The sequence below is a fragment of the Schistocerca americana genome, chromosome X, assembly GCF_021461395.2.
Source record: "Schistocerca americana isolate TAMUIC-IGC-003095 chromosome X, iqSchAmer2.1, whole genome shotgun sequence".
NCBI lineage: Eukaryota > Metazoa > Arthropoda > Insecta > Orthoptera > Acrididae > Schistocerca > Schistocerca americana.
Genome location: NC_060130.1, coordinates 941,092,399 through 941,108,423, shown reverse-complemented (window position 1 = coordinate 941,108,423; position 16,025 = coordinate 941,092,399). Strand labels below are relative to the sequence as shown.

The following is a 16,025-nucleotide window of genomic DNA, read 5'->3' as shown; positions in this document are numbered from 1 at the left end:
AGTTCCTTTACATCGATGACTGTGGTGGCATAGACAAATGACTTCAAGTGTCCTCGTAACCAAAAATTTAGGGGACTGAAACCTAGCAGGGAAGCTGAGGTGTGGGGCCTCCCCGAATGATTCAATAGTCCTGAAATATCAGTGTCAGATGTTCACACACACTGTGGAGGAAATGGGCTGGTGCACCATCATGCAAAAGCTACATCTGTAGTCTTTTCTGATATGGCACATCCTCCAACAAGGTCTGCAATACATTAATATGAAATTGATGATAATGAGCCCTATTTAATCTTCAAAGTAGAATGTATGGCCCTAGCAGTGTTGATGAAGAAACTATGTTGATGCCTTATTTTGGAAACTACATTGGGATTTTCATCAACTCACACATTCTGGTTACGAAAGTTCACAACACTATCTCTTACGAACCTTGCCTTGTTGATAAATAAAATCTTTGACGAAAACATTAGATCTGCAGCACACTAATCCAAGAGCCATTGATAGAACAATGTGCTATGGTGGTCTTCCAGCCTTAGTACCTGGACACACCGACAATGGTATGGATACAGAAATTATTGTTGTACCACCTAGACAAGAGGATGACTCATGCCTTCTGCTGCTGCCACTAACTGCCACACACTGGTTCCAGGCTTCTCATACAGTAAATGTAGCACATGCTACTTCTTCTGAGATGTGCAGACTGACCAAGGCCATCCACTGTTCACCTTGTAAGGTAGTAGACAACCTGTTCCTTTAAAATGCTGAAAAAGTCAGCCAAACAACTTATCAGGTGGTACTCTGCAACATGGATATCCTCCTGTGTAGATGGTATGGCTTGGAGGCTACTTACATTTGCTAACCCACAGCATAAAATCATATTTGCCATATCACTTGTGGAAAAAAAAAAAAATGTACAGAACCATTCCCTTATAGGACAGTACAAACATCACAATAATAGTAAATACTGCAATTAAGCCATTTTTGTAAGTAGATATGACGACGACACATAACCAGCAATGGAAGTAATTTACTACAAAATAACAAGAACAAAACTACAGTATCTACAACACAATGCAAACAACACAATTGCCTGTGAACCACCCAATCATCAGATCAAAGCGTACACTAAAGTATGTCGATACAGATTGTCCTGTATGGTAGTGAACCCTGTAGATGGATCACTGAGACAGTGACTGTGCCCATACAGTATTTGCTTCCTCGATGTTTACTCTGTCTGTGTCAGAGGTGGACATACCCACAGCCACAAGTTTTCAGCCAGTATTGAAAAGCATACAGATATCAGAAAGTATGCATTTCTAGACCTGTGTTTATTGGACTATTTCTTTTGTTTTGATAGTTCTACCATCTTTCCAAATATTTGACACTTTTTTAACAGCCTGATATGTATTCTGCCAGCCACTCTACAGTGTATAATGCGGAGGGCAGCTGTGTGGCTACCGTATTTACTCGAATCTAAGCCACACTTTTTTTCCAGTTTTTGTAATCCAAAAAACCACCTGCAGCTTAGAATCGAGTGCAAAGTAAGCAGAAGTTCTGAAAAAATGTTGGTAGGTGTCGCCACAACTAACTTCTGCCGTCAAATATATGTCGTGCTACACAGGTATGCTTTGCAGGCACAAAGATAAATACTGGTGCCAAAACCTCTGCGTCAGTAAATAAATTAAAAGGGACAAGCATGTAAACATTATGCCATGTATTCTTTTGTGTTTGCTGCTATTTCATTTAAATCCTGTCTGTCTAATAAACTACGAAACTAGAACAGCAAACGCGGAAGAATGTACATATCATGTCATGTTTATATTCGTATTATTCTTATGCTGAATAGTGATACAGTCAGAAACTAAGCACGGCAACTGACTAGATTTTTAAATCTAAGATGACCCTAATTTCTGTGCAGAATGTAATGTACTAAAGAGTCGTCTGCAAAGATTTTCAAACGGAGAAAAATTTTCGCTAAACTCTCATTCAGAACATCTTCTATCATACGCAGTCTATTATTTGGTTCTTGTTGATCATTATCAAAGAAAGCAGCAGTTTAAGTAACAACAAATAGACTCTCACCATTGTTTTGCTTATGAGAATTCCTCTATTTTTTATTTATTTATTTTTTTTTTTTTTTAAGCCACCGTAGCGCGCACAAAAGCAAGCCTTGCCGCGAGCGGCGACAGGTCGTAAACACGCATTATCAGAATGTAACAAACAATGCATGACACAGTACAATAATGCATTTTCAGCTTAGAGTGACATAAACACCTGTAACAGAGAGAACGGCACTTATCAGATCAAAGCAAAATAAGCAATCGATTCAAACCAGATGAAGCACACGAAAAAGGAAGGGTACCCGTATAAATACGGACGGAGCACCTGACACATAGCAATGGCTACCTGGTAAAGCTTAACTGTTAAGCTTACGACTCGAACCAAACAACTGTAGCTGTATCTTCATCCATTTGACCTCAGTTGTGTTTCACGTTACAATGGACCAACTGTTTTTCGATTTGGAGGGGCGGTTTAAAACTTTTCTCTCACCCTGAATTTTGGGTCTCAAATTTCAGGAGCAGCTTAGATTTGGGAAAATTTTTTTTCCTTGATTTCGAGTCTCATTTTTCGGGTGCGGCTTAGATTCGAGTAAATACGGTATATGCACCAAGCTGGGACAAAATGACTGTCACTTCTGTTGCAACCATCCTAAAATCATTTATTTTATTCTAATGAATTTTGTGTGAGCTATATGATGAAGGAAGCAGAATTGTTGTCCAGTCTCTCTCTAATAGCAGTTCTCTAAATTTAACAGACAATGTTCAGCGAGAGCACCACTTGCGTCTTTCTTCTGTTCAATTTGCATTCTGTGTGCTGCTACTTGAATGCATTACACATATTTCCCTATTTTGCTGCTGTGCTCTTTGAAATATATTCTTAACTTGCCAGTGTCTTGTGGAATATCCTCATCTTATCTTTTCTTTGCTCTCTTGCCACACTCATAGGGTTACTATTGAGCCAACTTTCCTCTTGTGACAACAGACAATTTTTCCATGTTGCAGGGAAGTTGTTCTAGAATGTAAACCACTTCAGGATTAAAGGAGGCCACCCCAGCGAAAAGCAGAAGTACTGAGATGTAAATATGCACACACAAAAAAAAGGAAAACCTGCTAGTTTTTTGGAGTTATTCTTTGATAAGCTAAGGGACACACACACACACACACACACACACACACACACACACACACACACACACACACACACACACACACACCTATGCCTCTACATGGCGTCTGCTAGACTTGACTGTGCCAATGCTATTTTGCGGCAGGTGGGCTGGTTGTGGTGGGGATAGTGTCGGGTGGGATGGGTAGATGGAGCAGGAGGGACTGGTGGCGAGTGGCTTGGAGGGGGGCTGGTTTCTGGCTAGGAATGTGGGAGGGCTCTGGTGTATATTGTGCCACCAGGTGGTCAACTTTGTTCTTAGCAACAGTTTGGTGGTGACCACTCACCTAGGTGGACAGCGGGTTAGTAGTCATACCAACATAAAAGGCTGTGTAGTGTCTGTAGCAAAACCAGTATATGGCATGGCTTCTTTCACAGATGGTCTCATCTCTGATGGGATAGGATAAACCTGTGACAGGACTGGAGTAGGTGGTGCTGGGTGGGTGGATTGGGCAGGTCTTGTACCTTGGTCTGCCACAGGGAAATGACACCTGTGGCAAGGAACTGGGAGTGCAAGTGGCATTGGGATGGACTACTATGGTGTGTAGGTTCGGTGGGCAACAGAACACCACTTTAGGAGAGATGGGAAGGATCTTGAGCAGGATATCAGTGATTTTAGGGCAGGATGAAAGACAATCACAGACCTGGCAAAGGGCATGGTTCAGTTGTTCCACTCCAGGGTGATAGTGGGTGACAAGGAAGGTGGGGGGGGGGGGGGGGGCAGTATTCCTTTGTAGCTGACTCTTTGGGGTGGTAGAAGGATTGGGTGTGTATGAGAAAATGGCATGCGAAATCTCTTTGTGAACTAGGTTTGAGGGCTACTGCCCATCTGTAATGGCCTTTGTGAGGCCTTTAGCATACTGGGAAAGAGAGTTCTTGTCACTGCAGATATGTTGTCCACAGGTGGTTAGGCTGTATGGGAGGGATTTTTTGGTGTGGAATGTATGACAACTATCAAAATGCACATACTGCAGCTGAGCACAACATGTTCAATTTTAATGGCTGCTCCACATGCACCATCTTGATCCGTCCTTTCACCACCAGCTTCTCTGAACTACACACACTGGAGTTATCCTTACAACATAACCTCTGCTCTTGTAATCATCCTAGTCTTAACCTCAGGTAACCCTCTGCCCCGCCCTCTCCACCCAAAAGTTTCCCTTTCCTCCATCCTGTCATCTGCTCCAAATTCATGTACCCACATCACCTTCAGCATTTACCATTTCCCTCCGACTGCTACAACTATAGCTGCCACCCACATTCCTACACACACACACACACACACACACACACACACACACACACCTATGCCCCTACAAGGTGCTGGCTAAACCGACAAAGCCAAAGCTAGTTTCTGTGTGTGTGTGTGTGTGTGTGTGTGTGTGTGTGTGTGCGCGTGTGTTTTCCCAGCTTGGCACAGGATAACTACAAAAGCTATCAAGTTTTCCTTCTTTTGCGTATGCCTATCAACAATTCAATGCTGCTGCATTTTGGTGAGTGGTCTCCTTTAATCCTAAAGATTCTATTTAAAAAAAAAAAAAATTGTTTCTTCTACACCACTGCAGTTATGTTTTTCTTTTACACACATTTTAAGATATAAGATACAAGAATAACTAAAGTATTCAATATGTTCAGTGCAATCAGTTCAATGTCAGTATTTCATCAGCAGATTAAAGTCATTCAGTTCAGAAATTGCCTCACAACTGACACACATTAATTTGAAATTTCCTTTCACTGAAGTAGTCCACTCCCAAGCGTAAAAATTAAGTGCAGTCAAATACAAAATATTTTGCAATACTTGCAAAGTAACTCCACTGCTCCAAATATCAACCTTGAACCCAGCAAATCTCTCATGACCATTTGCTATTTCGGGTGGCTGGAATGCAGGAGAGCCTTGATTTGTTGAACAAGTGTCATCCCTTGCAAATGGATGTAATGACTGAAACAGAAAAAAATTGTGTTCTACAAAACTGAAGGTATAGTACATACAACAAATACAAAGGAAAACAGAGTAAAATTTACATGAACACCTTAAATCTGATATAGAGCTAGCACAAAGGTTACACTGCAGGGGGGGGGGGGGGGGGGGGGAACCATGCAGGTGATATTGGAATTGTGGCAATCATTATAAATACATTTCAATAAAAATGACATAAGCAGAATGAACAATAATAGAATGCACAGGGGCAGAAAAAATGTCTAACAGGTGCCTGAAGTATTTACGACGACAGGGAGGATATAAAAAAAACCCATGACTCTCAGAAACTTCCACAACAAGAAAAGATAGTTAAAGAGAGTGTGTGTGTGTGTGTGTGTGTGTGTGTGTGTGTGTGTGTGTGTTTGTGTTTGTGTTTTGGGATGGGGTTTGCACCTTCTCTTTCATGTTGGGGCACTCAAGGCTAGGTTATCAATCAGTACCATTACAAATATTGAAAGAAACTTATGTGGATAAAATGGCGAAAAATCTTATTAGATAGTGAGGAATAAACTTACAAAATCACACTCACTCACAAACTCTCATCTCTTAGTTTTGACCCACACAATTACTCTGTCTCATATGCCTTGAGACAATGGAGATAGTGTGAAAGGTGCAATATATGGAATTAAAACGTAAGTAAAATGACAAAGGATTTAATATAAGGGCATAGGGAAATGTAACTGGCTGGCCATTTACAAAAAAGATGTGGGGGTGTTAGTCATCCTGTTAACCTGTTACGAACATCTCCCTAAAATTTTAATAAACAAGTTAAAGACATCACAAAACCTTAAAACTGTTACCACATTCATTAGAACATCACTTAAAACAGAGAGCAGATCTGTTGGCAAATATGCTGCTCCTCTATGGTCTGAAAATAAAATTCAGTGTAATAAAACTTGGCACAAAGTGATTTTTACACCACAAGCATCATATATTGGAGGGTCCTCTTGCTGGTGCAAGACGCCATGTGTCATAGGGATGCAGCCTATGTGAAGATGAGTAAGGAGGATCTCATCCTGCCTGGGGGGCTGGAAGGAGATGTGGCCCTGCAGCATTACGGATTTAACTAGACACAGCTTGTAGCCTATGACTTTTAGCCACTCATACTCCCATTAACGCATCACTCTGTACCTCAATAGTGAGGTGATAGCAGACTGAATTAACTGAGGATCTTAACACACCTACTTGGCTGCTACATCTGCCCTTTAGTTCGCTGCAATACCCTTGTTCCCTGGCACCTAGAATAAAGACACCTCCTTCCCCAGCCTTTGTAGCCAAAGGAGGGTATCCTGTATATTCTGTACTACTTTATCTGCTGGGTACAAGCACTGTAGGGAGTGAAAGGCACTCAGGGAATCAGAACAGACAAGGAATTTAGCACCCGTGACACATCTTATCACCTCCAGCACCTGCAAGACCACATATAATTCTGCACCAAATACAGCAAACTCGTGAGGTAATCTTAACTTGAGGATATGATCAGGGAAAACAACAGAGTAACCAATGGTATTCCCTGTTTAGACCCATCTGTAAATACAACTACAGAGTTGTGGTGCTCAGTTAAAATGTCATAAAGCAATGTATTAAAACGCATGCAGGAGTGCAACCTCTACTGTACAGCACTAAATCTAAAATACCGCTAAGCCTCTACAGTAACCATGGTGGCAGGTGGTTAAAGACCTGGATTTGGGGTGAACTTGCTCCCAACCAAGTGACACCAGTTCACACTTTGTGCGGATTCCAAATGGTCTTGTTACCCATGGACGATTGGTAAAGAGGAATTCCATAGCCAGATGAGCAATGGTACAGTATGCTGGTGAACTACAGTAGCAGGGAACTTACATGCCTGATGCATGATGAGGAGTTCCCATATCATTATAAGTGGCAGTTCCCCAGTCTCAGTATAAAGAGACTGGGTATGGGGCTGGTCCTTTAAATGTCTGTGGCCGTCCTAATCCCCTCCGGTTGATAGCGACAATAATCTGCAGAAGACAGGACTTCGCTGACCCATACACTGTCCATCCTCAGTCTAACTGAGATCGCATAAAGCCCTATAAAACTGGAGCAGATGCAACCTCTCTACTCCACATGACCTATGGCCTCGACATTTCAAGATATTCAGTGCCTTCTTGCCACTTGCCTTCAGGTCCTTTAGGTGTGCTAACGACGACAGTGTGGAGTTAAAACTGAGGCCCAGAAACCTCACACAGTCTTTAAAAGGGAGAATGGTGCACCGCACATGCGAATGAGGTAAATTAAAAATATGATGAGAATGATTAAAATGAACACACACACACACACACACACACACACACACACACACACACACACCCTCTCTCTCTCTCTCTCTCTCTCTCTCTCTCTCTCTCTCTCTCTCTCTCAGCTGAAAACTGGAAACCTATATTTGCAGCCCACTCCTCTAATCTTTACACTCTTAACTAGAACTTGCACTGATGAGCCACTGTTGCAACACTGGAGGAGAAACAGAAAAGTGTAAAAATGTCCACAAATTGGGAGCACTGCACAGGACTCCTTACCTTAGACATAATACTGTTTACAGCTATAGCACAGAGGGTAACACTTAAAATACTGCCCTGAGGAACACCATCCACCTGCTCAGAATGAACTGACAGCACAACACTAACTTGGGACTTGAAAAAGGGCTTAGACAGGAAGGTCCATATAAAGAAGGTCACAGAAGCCCCACTGGTGGAGCTGCTCTAGAACACACTGCCGCCAAGTAGTGTCTAACAATTACTGATGTCAAATAATACATCAATACAGTGTCGTATATGTGGAAAAGTCTGCCAGATAATCGCCTCTAGCAGGGTCAGATTGTTGAACATTGATCAAAATCTCTGGAATCCACATAGAGTGGCTAAGAAGTTACATGGCCTCTAACATCCAGACTAGATAACAGTTAACAACTCATTCCAGGGTCTTTTCTACAAAGGTCTTAAGGCAATACTCCTGTAACTACTTTGGACATGTTCAGTCCTTATCTGGATTAAGGAGAGGTATCAAAATGGCCTCTCACCAAGAGCTGTGAAAGTGGCCTGTTTGCCACATCAAACAAACATTTGAGGAGGACTTCCTTTGATGCTGCTGCCAAATGTTGAAGCATGATGTACCAGATTCGGTCATTACTGAGAGCAGTATCATGAGCCTTAGACAGTGCCAAATACAGCTCCCACATGGAGAATGGACAGTTGTACGACTCAGAATTGTTGGATTTGAAGTGCAAATTGCCCCTCCCTATAGCCATAGAGGAGTGGCAGAACGCTTGACCCTGGCTGGCACTGGCTGTAGTCATTGCAAAATGCTCTGCCATCGTCTGAACTATGTCTCCGGGGGTTGTTTCAGAACTGCTATGATTGGTAATCAATTGTGTTTACTGGAAATCTTCTGATAGGCTTCCCATATTTTTGTAGAACAATTGGAACTGTTGATAGAGTTCAGGAACACTTGCCAAGACCTTTACTTGCACTACTCGACTACATGTCAAGCTTTAGCTCTCTCATGACTTTAAAGGCTGTGCGGTTTTCCACCACTGGGCGGCACTTACACCATCGCAGAGCTGCATGCCTGACCTGGATTACAGAACAGCACTCACCAGTCCAACAAGGGAAAGGTTACCTGCGAAGGTGGCCAGAAGACTTGGGGATAGAGACATCATTGGCATGATGGATCACTTGTGATGTGGTCCACCCACTCCCGGATGTTGTCCTGGCATTCAAATGCAGCCAACTGGTTCACTGGACTGAAGGTCATCAGTGGCTTCCCTCTGAACAGAATCCATGAGGGATGGAGAGCAGAAGGAGAAGTCAGTAACAGTATGACCCAGTAGCAGTACAGAAATGAGTGGGAGGTGCCTGTGCTGAGGTTGCACAGCTTGTGAGATATCACGAGGCTCTCCACAACCCGAGCCTGATGGGAAGCAGAGGTCAAACCCCACAATACATGCTAGGCATTGGAGTCTCCCAGTAGGAGAAATGTGTCAGAGGCATTGTTCTATAAGATCTATGAGAGTCTCAGAGTGTATCCACCTTGTGGAGGTAAATACAGTGAGCAACAAGTGATCCTCTGACATGTGCGAATTTCAACTAAAACCACTTGCAGGTCAACAGCCAGGGGGAGAGCAGAGGAGTGTGTGTGTGACTGATAAACACAGTGCCGTCTCCCTTGACCCTTTCTCCAGTAAGGGCAGCCTTGCAATGGAGAGTATAGCCTTGTAAGCACAGGGCCATCAGAGGCTTTAAAATTGTTTCCTACAAACACCAGCATCATGTGTTCCTGTGCAAGGAGTTTTAGTTCCTCCAGATGTGTCCTGAAACTACTAATGTTCCACTGCATTATGGGAGCCATCTATCACAGGGGGGAGTACTTTCACCTGTCTTTTTGCTGGAGAAGGGAGCCTGTTTGGGTGGAGGCTCAGTCTTGGGGGGAGATGAGTGCCCCAGCTGACCTCACAGGCCACTGGTTCTGAAGGTGAATCATTAAAGAAGTCAGAGAGAGAGTGACATCATCATCATCATCATCATCATCATCATCATCATCATCATCATCAGACTGCTTGCTTCCTGTCTCCATTAGCAGTTGATGCTTTGATTTTTTTTTTGCCTGGGGAGGGTTCACATCCACAACCACAGAAATGGTAATGGCAATGCTGAGCTGTGGACCAGACTGAACCTTTGGAGGGGCAGCAACTACGGCCTTTTCTGGTGTTCTGGCAGGAGGTATGGGCTTCAAAATAGCTGCAGCAGCATGAATGAACTGACAAACAAAGGTACAAGTACTGACACTAGCAACCTCCATCTGTGTAGCAGCATCAGTCTTCTGAAGTGGCTGTTCACGAACAGCAGCAAAGAATGTAGTGAATGCAGTTGACAGCATTACTTTATGCATCTTTTTGGTCTCACCACACAGGATACACGTCATAGTTTTAAGCTCTTTTATTTTCTATTCTTCAAGATATACACTGGAGCCCTTACTCTGGACACAGTGATCCACAGAGCAGTTCACACACTTCAAAGGAGGTTAACAAGTGACTCCTTCATGAGTGGTCATGCCATATTTGTCACAAGTGGCTTCTCCCTTACACCCAAAGCACTGGTATTTGAAACAGCACACTGGGTAGGAGACATAAGACTCCATGCTTTGGCAAAGGAAATATGCCTTGACAAGCTCTGGAAGCTTTGTGCTGTTAAAAGTAAGTATACACAAATCTGATTTACCCAGAGTGCCATCCACCCTTTTCATTATATTCTGGACGTCAACAATGTCTTCTAGGGATCACTCAGCTTTAAGTACATCTCTGTGATGTCCACCACTACCCTCCACGTCACAAAATCTTTGCTGTAGTTCAAGGTGGTTTGGAGCTCAGTTTCAATAGTACATTCCCCAAGGGTTTTGGCCCTTCTGTAGGTTTGATGCTTCTTGAGAATCCAAAGTTTCAACTAACAGTGTCCCATTGCACAACTGCTTAACAGATTTTAATGTAACTGCAACCCCCTCTAAACTCTCCTGAATGTAAAAAGGGGAAACTTCCTCAAAGTTTCAATATCAAAAGCACATTCTGACATGCAGAACGCATTCTTTTACTAAATATTGAACTGGTCTTAACAAACTGAGAATCCAGAGGGCTCATCACACAAGGTCTCTTGACCAATTGTGTGTTGATACCTACCACCAGCCCACCCATTCCGTTAGGAAGAGAGTAGAAAATTTCGAGGGGTCCATTTTGGTCCCATGAGCAGCTAGGAAAATTATAGTCCATCTAGAGAGAGGCCCACATACCTAGGTAAACCTTATACAACTGAGGTGAGCAGTTTCCCCAGAAGTTGTCCACTAACAAATGTTCCATCTCAACAGCCATGCTTCTCATCAGCGTACAGCACACCTTTCACTAGCCTGTATTCTACTTTTGTCGCTTTTGTGCATTACCCATGTCTCACTTCCGTATGCCAATATGGGGACAAAGTAGGTTCGGTATATAATTCCCTTGGATTTCTGTGGCACCTCCTTGCTCCAAATAAGCCCCCTAATGCATTTGTAGAACTGCCCTGCTTTTCTGCACCTTTCATTTATTTCCATTGCGTTTCCCCCCTTACTTTCAATCATGCTTCCCAGGTACTTGAAGTTCTCTACCACTTGTAGTTTTTCCCCTCCACAAGTTATATCCACATTTGGCCTATTCTTCTTCCTTGTTGTGACAATTATTTCACTTTTCTTTGCAGAGAAATGCATTCCATATTGTGCTGCCGTTGCCTCCCATACATCTAACTGCTCTTGCACCTCCTCCTCGCAATTTCCCCATAACATCAGGTCATCGGCAAAAAGCACTGCTTTCATTTTATGATCTCCAATTGCATCTGATACTTGCTGTAGGATTTCATCCATAACAATAATAAACAATAAAGGCAAAAGTGCACTTCCCTGTCGCAGCCCATTTTCCAGCTTGAACCATGCAGTACGTTCCCTCCCCACTTTCACACAACTCTCACTTCCCTCATACATTTTTCTGACTTTTCGTGTTATCTCTTCATCTATCCCTTTTGCGTTCAGCACATCCCAGAGCTTGTCCCTACAGATACTGTCATACGCCTTCTCAATATCTAAAAAGGCCATGATTAAGTCCTTCCCGTACTCATAGTGCCTTTCCTGCAGTTGCCTTACCGCAAATATGAGGTCCGTTGTTGATCTTCCCGGTCTGAAACCATACTGCTCCTCTTGCAGTCTACTTTCAATACTGCTTCTTATTCTCTTCTCCGGGATCTTTTCATAGATTTTTCCACAGTGGCATAGTAGGGCGATTCCTCTGTAGTTCTCACATCTCCTTTTATCCCCTTTCTTGAAGATCAGGACTATAATTCCTTTCTTCCAATCCTGAGGAATTCTGTTCTCCTTCCACACCACCCTCAGCACTCTGTATAGCCACTGGGTTCCTACTTCTCCTGCTGCTCGTATCATATCCACTGTTACTTCGTCCCAACCTGGTGCCTTGCCCCCTTTCATCCTCTTTATGGCTTCTTCCACTTCATTCCAATAGATCATCAATTTCCCCACTATTATAATTGTCTGCTGCCTTATGCTCTCCATCACTGTTAGTTACCCGCTTGGCGGCATTCAACAGATCTTCAAAGTACTCCTTCCAAATCTTTTTGAGATCATGCATTTCCTCCACAACTCTTCCATTATTATCCATGATCCTCAGGCACTCGCTTCTGTCGTTCCTCTTATTTCTTACCATGGTGTAAAGTACTTTTTTGTTCCCTGCACTGTCCTCTTCTAACATTCTTGTCCATTTTTCCATCCACTTCTTCTTCTCCACCCTTACTATGGTCTGTGCCGCTTTCTTGCTTTCCTTTACCCTAGCTTCCTCTGTTCGGGTCTGGAACCATTCTCTGAAGGCTTTGTTCTTTCGAAGTACTGCCTCTTTACATATGTTGTTCCACCATGGGGTTTCCTTACTTCTCCTCTTTGTGCTAGTTCTTCCGCACACAGTCTCAGCTGCCTCAACTACTAGAGCCCTCTTAAAATCTCCCCATTCTTCTTCCACTGTTCTCTGATCTTCCTTTGGCAGCTTCTTCCTGATCAGTGTCTGGTACTGGGTCCTCCGTTCATCCTCTTTCAGCATCCATGTCTTCAACCTTTTCTCCTGTATATCTGTTGCCCTCCTATCTTTTTTCTCTCTCAGGGTGGCTACCAACAGCCGATGGTCACTGTCTAAGGCCTCAGATGGAATGACCTTAACATCTGTGAGGCTGCTCATCATCTGCCTATCCACTAGTACATAGTCTACTAAAGTTTGGGACCAGTCTCCACTGTACCAAGTTATTTTGTGGCTACTTCTCTTCTTGTACCAGGAATTTGCGATCGCCAGCCCATTCCTCTTGCAGAATTCCAGCAACAATTTTCCTTCTCTATTTCGGTTCCCCCAGCCCTCTGGTCCCATTATCTCCTCGAATCGTTTCCTGTCTGTGCCAACATGTGCATTGAGGTCCCCTATCATAATCTGATTACCTCCATTTAGCTGCTTTTGCATGTCATCTTCAAATTCCTCCTCCTCCTTTTTTGTGCACCCCACCTGTGGGGCATATGCTTGGATGATTTCAATGCTTTTTCCTTTCACTCGTACTCTGGCTTTTATCATTCGATCATTGATACCTTCCACCTCCTCCTGCAGACCCTCTCTGACCACTATTGCCACTCCATTTCTTCCCCTCTCATTCCCTATCCAGTACAGTTTACATCCTTTACTTAGTGGTTTTTCACCAACTTTTCTCCACCTAGTCTCAGCAAGTCCCAAAATGTCCAATTTCCTCCTTTCCATCATTTCTACAATTTCTTCTAACTTCCCAGTTAGAGTCCTTACGTTTAAGGTGCCCAGTCGTAAACCATCTCATAATCCTTTTCCATTGCTTGGTCAGTTTCCTTTAAATCCGTTCCGTGATCCGAGGCATGTTCCCTTTTTAAAAGCAGTTGATTTATCCACTACTGGCTTGCTAGGCCTATCGCAGCTTCACCAGAGCCCCGTTAGCCGTCACGTTTCAGGGTTCCCATAGGGCCTTCCCAGCTACCGTAGCAGTCCTGGGGCACACGAAGTCCCCGCTGTACATCGCCCCTATAGGCAGTCCCCTACTTTGTGCCGTTGCCCATCTCCCACGACTTGGACGAGGGGTTGGACTTATGGGAGATGGGCAATCTGGTGAATGTGGAAAATGACTACCATGACAATTTACACACACACAGGAGGGGGAACATAGGGACTCCCCTCATGGAGTGGACGTCCACAGTCACCACAGAGAGGGGCCTGTGAACAGCGGGAAGACATGTGTCCAAAACGCAAGCATTTAAAACACCTCATAGGAGGTGGGATGTACGGCTTCACATCACATCGATAAACCATAATCTTAACTTTCTCAGGGAGAAAAAAGAATAACCGATATGGATGATTCTGTTTTGGAGGATATAAATGAGCTAATGACAAACATACTAATATACCAGGAATTTAGTGCTTATCATATTAAAGACTGGCTTACTTGTGACAGTAATGATAAAGGTTTTCCGATCATGTTGGATGATGAAATTGTTGAAAACATGCTGCAGGCAAACAAACAGCAGGAAATGCATAAAGATGGAACATAAGAAAATATAAAAGCAGAAAATGACGCAGAGCATCTCATGCGAAAGCAACATGACAAAGTACCCAAAAGATAATCATGTGGGGGCAACATAGGTTACCTTTCTCGAATTAATAACACAAAAATCTCTCTTCTTCATACATTCGATTATCCAGATTGTTGATAAACTGAATGACTTATGACAACAATTAGTCTAGTTAATCGAGTCTCCATTATAGATGCAGACTTAAAAACTGAGAAAGTATGTATTATCTATACAAATGACAAACAATTAAACTAACTGCAGATAAATCTGAACTACACCTACTAAAATATAACTTACCTCAGCAACTCCTAGATCTGATATCTTGAGTGTTTCGTCAAGTGTCAGAAGCAAATTTCCTGGTTTTATGTCCTTGTGAACAATTCCTTTGCTATGAAGATACTCCAAGCCATCAATAAGTTGACTAAAGTACCTAGCATAGATTTTGCAATTAATGGGATACCTAGAGTTTGCTAAACACAATCATTTCTTTAATTATTTTTGCAAATATTTAAATTAAAGGTAAAGAAAGAGTTGTCTTCAGAGTTATCTACTACTGGCCATTAAAATTTCTACACCAAGAAGAAATGCAGATGATAAATGGGTATTCATTGGACAAATATATTATACTAGAATTGACATGTGATTACATTTTCACGCAATTTGGGTGCATAGATCCTGAGAAATCAGTACCCAGAACAACCACCTCTGGCCGTAATAATGGCCTTGATACGCCTGGGTATTGAGTCAAACAGAGCTTGGGTGGCGTGTACAGGTACAGCTGCCCATGCAGCTTCAACATGATACCACAGTTCATCAAGAGCAGTGACTGGCGTATTGTGACGAGCCAGTTGATCAACCACTATTGACCAGACGTTTTCAATTGGTGAGAGATCTGGAGAGTGTGCTGGCCAGGGCAGCAGTCGAACATTTTCTGTATCCAGAAAGGCCCGTACAGAACCTGCAACATGCGGTTGTGCATTATCCTGCTGAAATGTAGGGTTTCACAGGGATCGAATGAAGGGTAGAGCCACGGGTCATAACACATCTGAAATGTAACGTCCACTGTTCAAAGTGCCGTCAATGCGAACAAGAGGTGACCAAGACATCTAACCAATGGCACCCCGTACCATCACGCCAGGTGATGCGCCAGTATGGCGATGTCGAATACACGCTTCCAATGCGCGCTCACTGCGATGTCGCGAAAGACGGATGTGACCATCATGATGCTGTAAACAGAACCTGGATTCATCCGAAAAAATGACGTTTTGCCATTCGTGCACCCAGGTTCGTCATTGAGTACACCATTGCAGGCACTTCTGTCTGTGATGTAGCGTCAAGGGTAACTGCAACCATGGTCTCTGAGCTGATAGTCCATGCTGCTGCAAACGTCGTCGAACTGTTGTCTTGCAAACGTCCCCATCTGTTGACTCAGGGATCGAGAAGTGGCTCCACAATCCGTTACAGCCATGTGGGTAAGATGCCTGTTATCTCGACTGCTAGTGATACAAGGCCGTTGGGATCCAGCACGGCATTCCGTATTACCCTCCTGAACCCACCAATTCCATATTCTGCTAACAGTCATTGGATCTCGACCAACGCGAGCAGCAATGTCGTGATATGATAAACTGCAATTGCAATAGGCTACAATCCGACCTTT

The 16,025-nt window shown here is 43.2% G+C and overlaps 1 protein-coding gene across 4 annotated transcripts in view; it reads right to left on the bottom strand.

Annotated features, from left to right (window-relative positions):
* Positions 1–16,025, bottom strand: part of LOC124554847 (serine/threonine-protein kinase stk11-like) — a 108,328-nt gene that overhangs the window by 54,067 nt on the left and 38,236 nt on the right. For all 4 annotated transcript variants that reach the window (XR_006968472.1, XM_047128509.1, XM_047128508.1 and 1 more), the window contains 2 exons: positions 14,666–14,798; positions 5,025–5,161 (listed from right to left, as the gene is read on the bottom strand). Coding sequence is in view for 3 of the 4 variants with exons in the window: in XM_047128509.1 (XP_046984465.1) it covers positions 5,025–5,161; positions 14,666–14,798 (270 nt within the window). In the remaining variant the exon portion in view is untranslated. The remainder of the gene's footprint in view (positions 1–5,024; positions 5,162–14,665; positions 14,799–16,025) is intronic.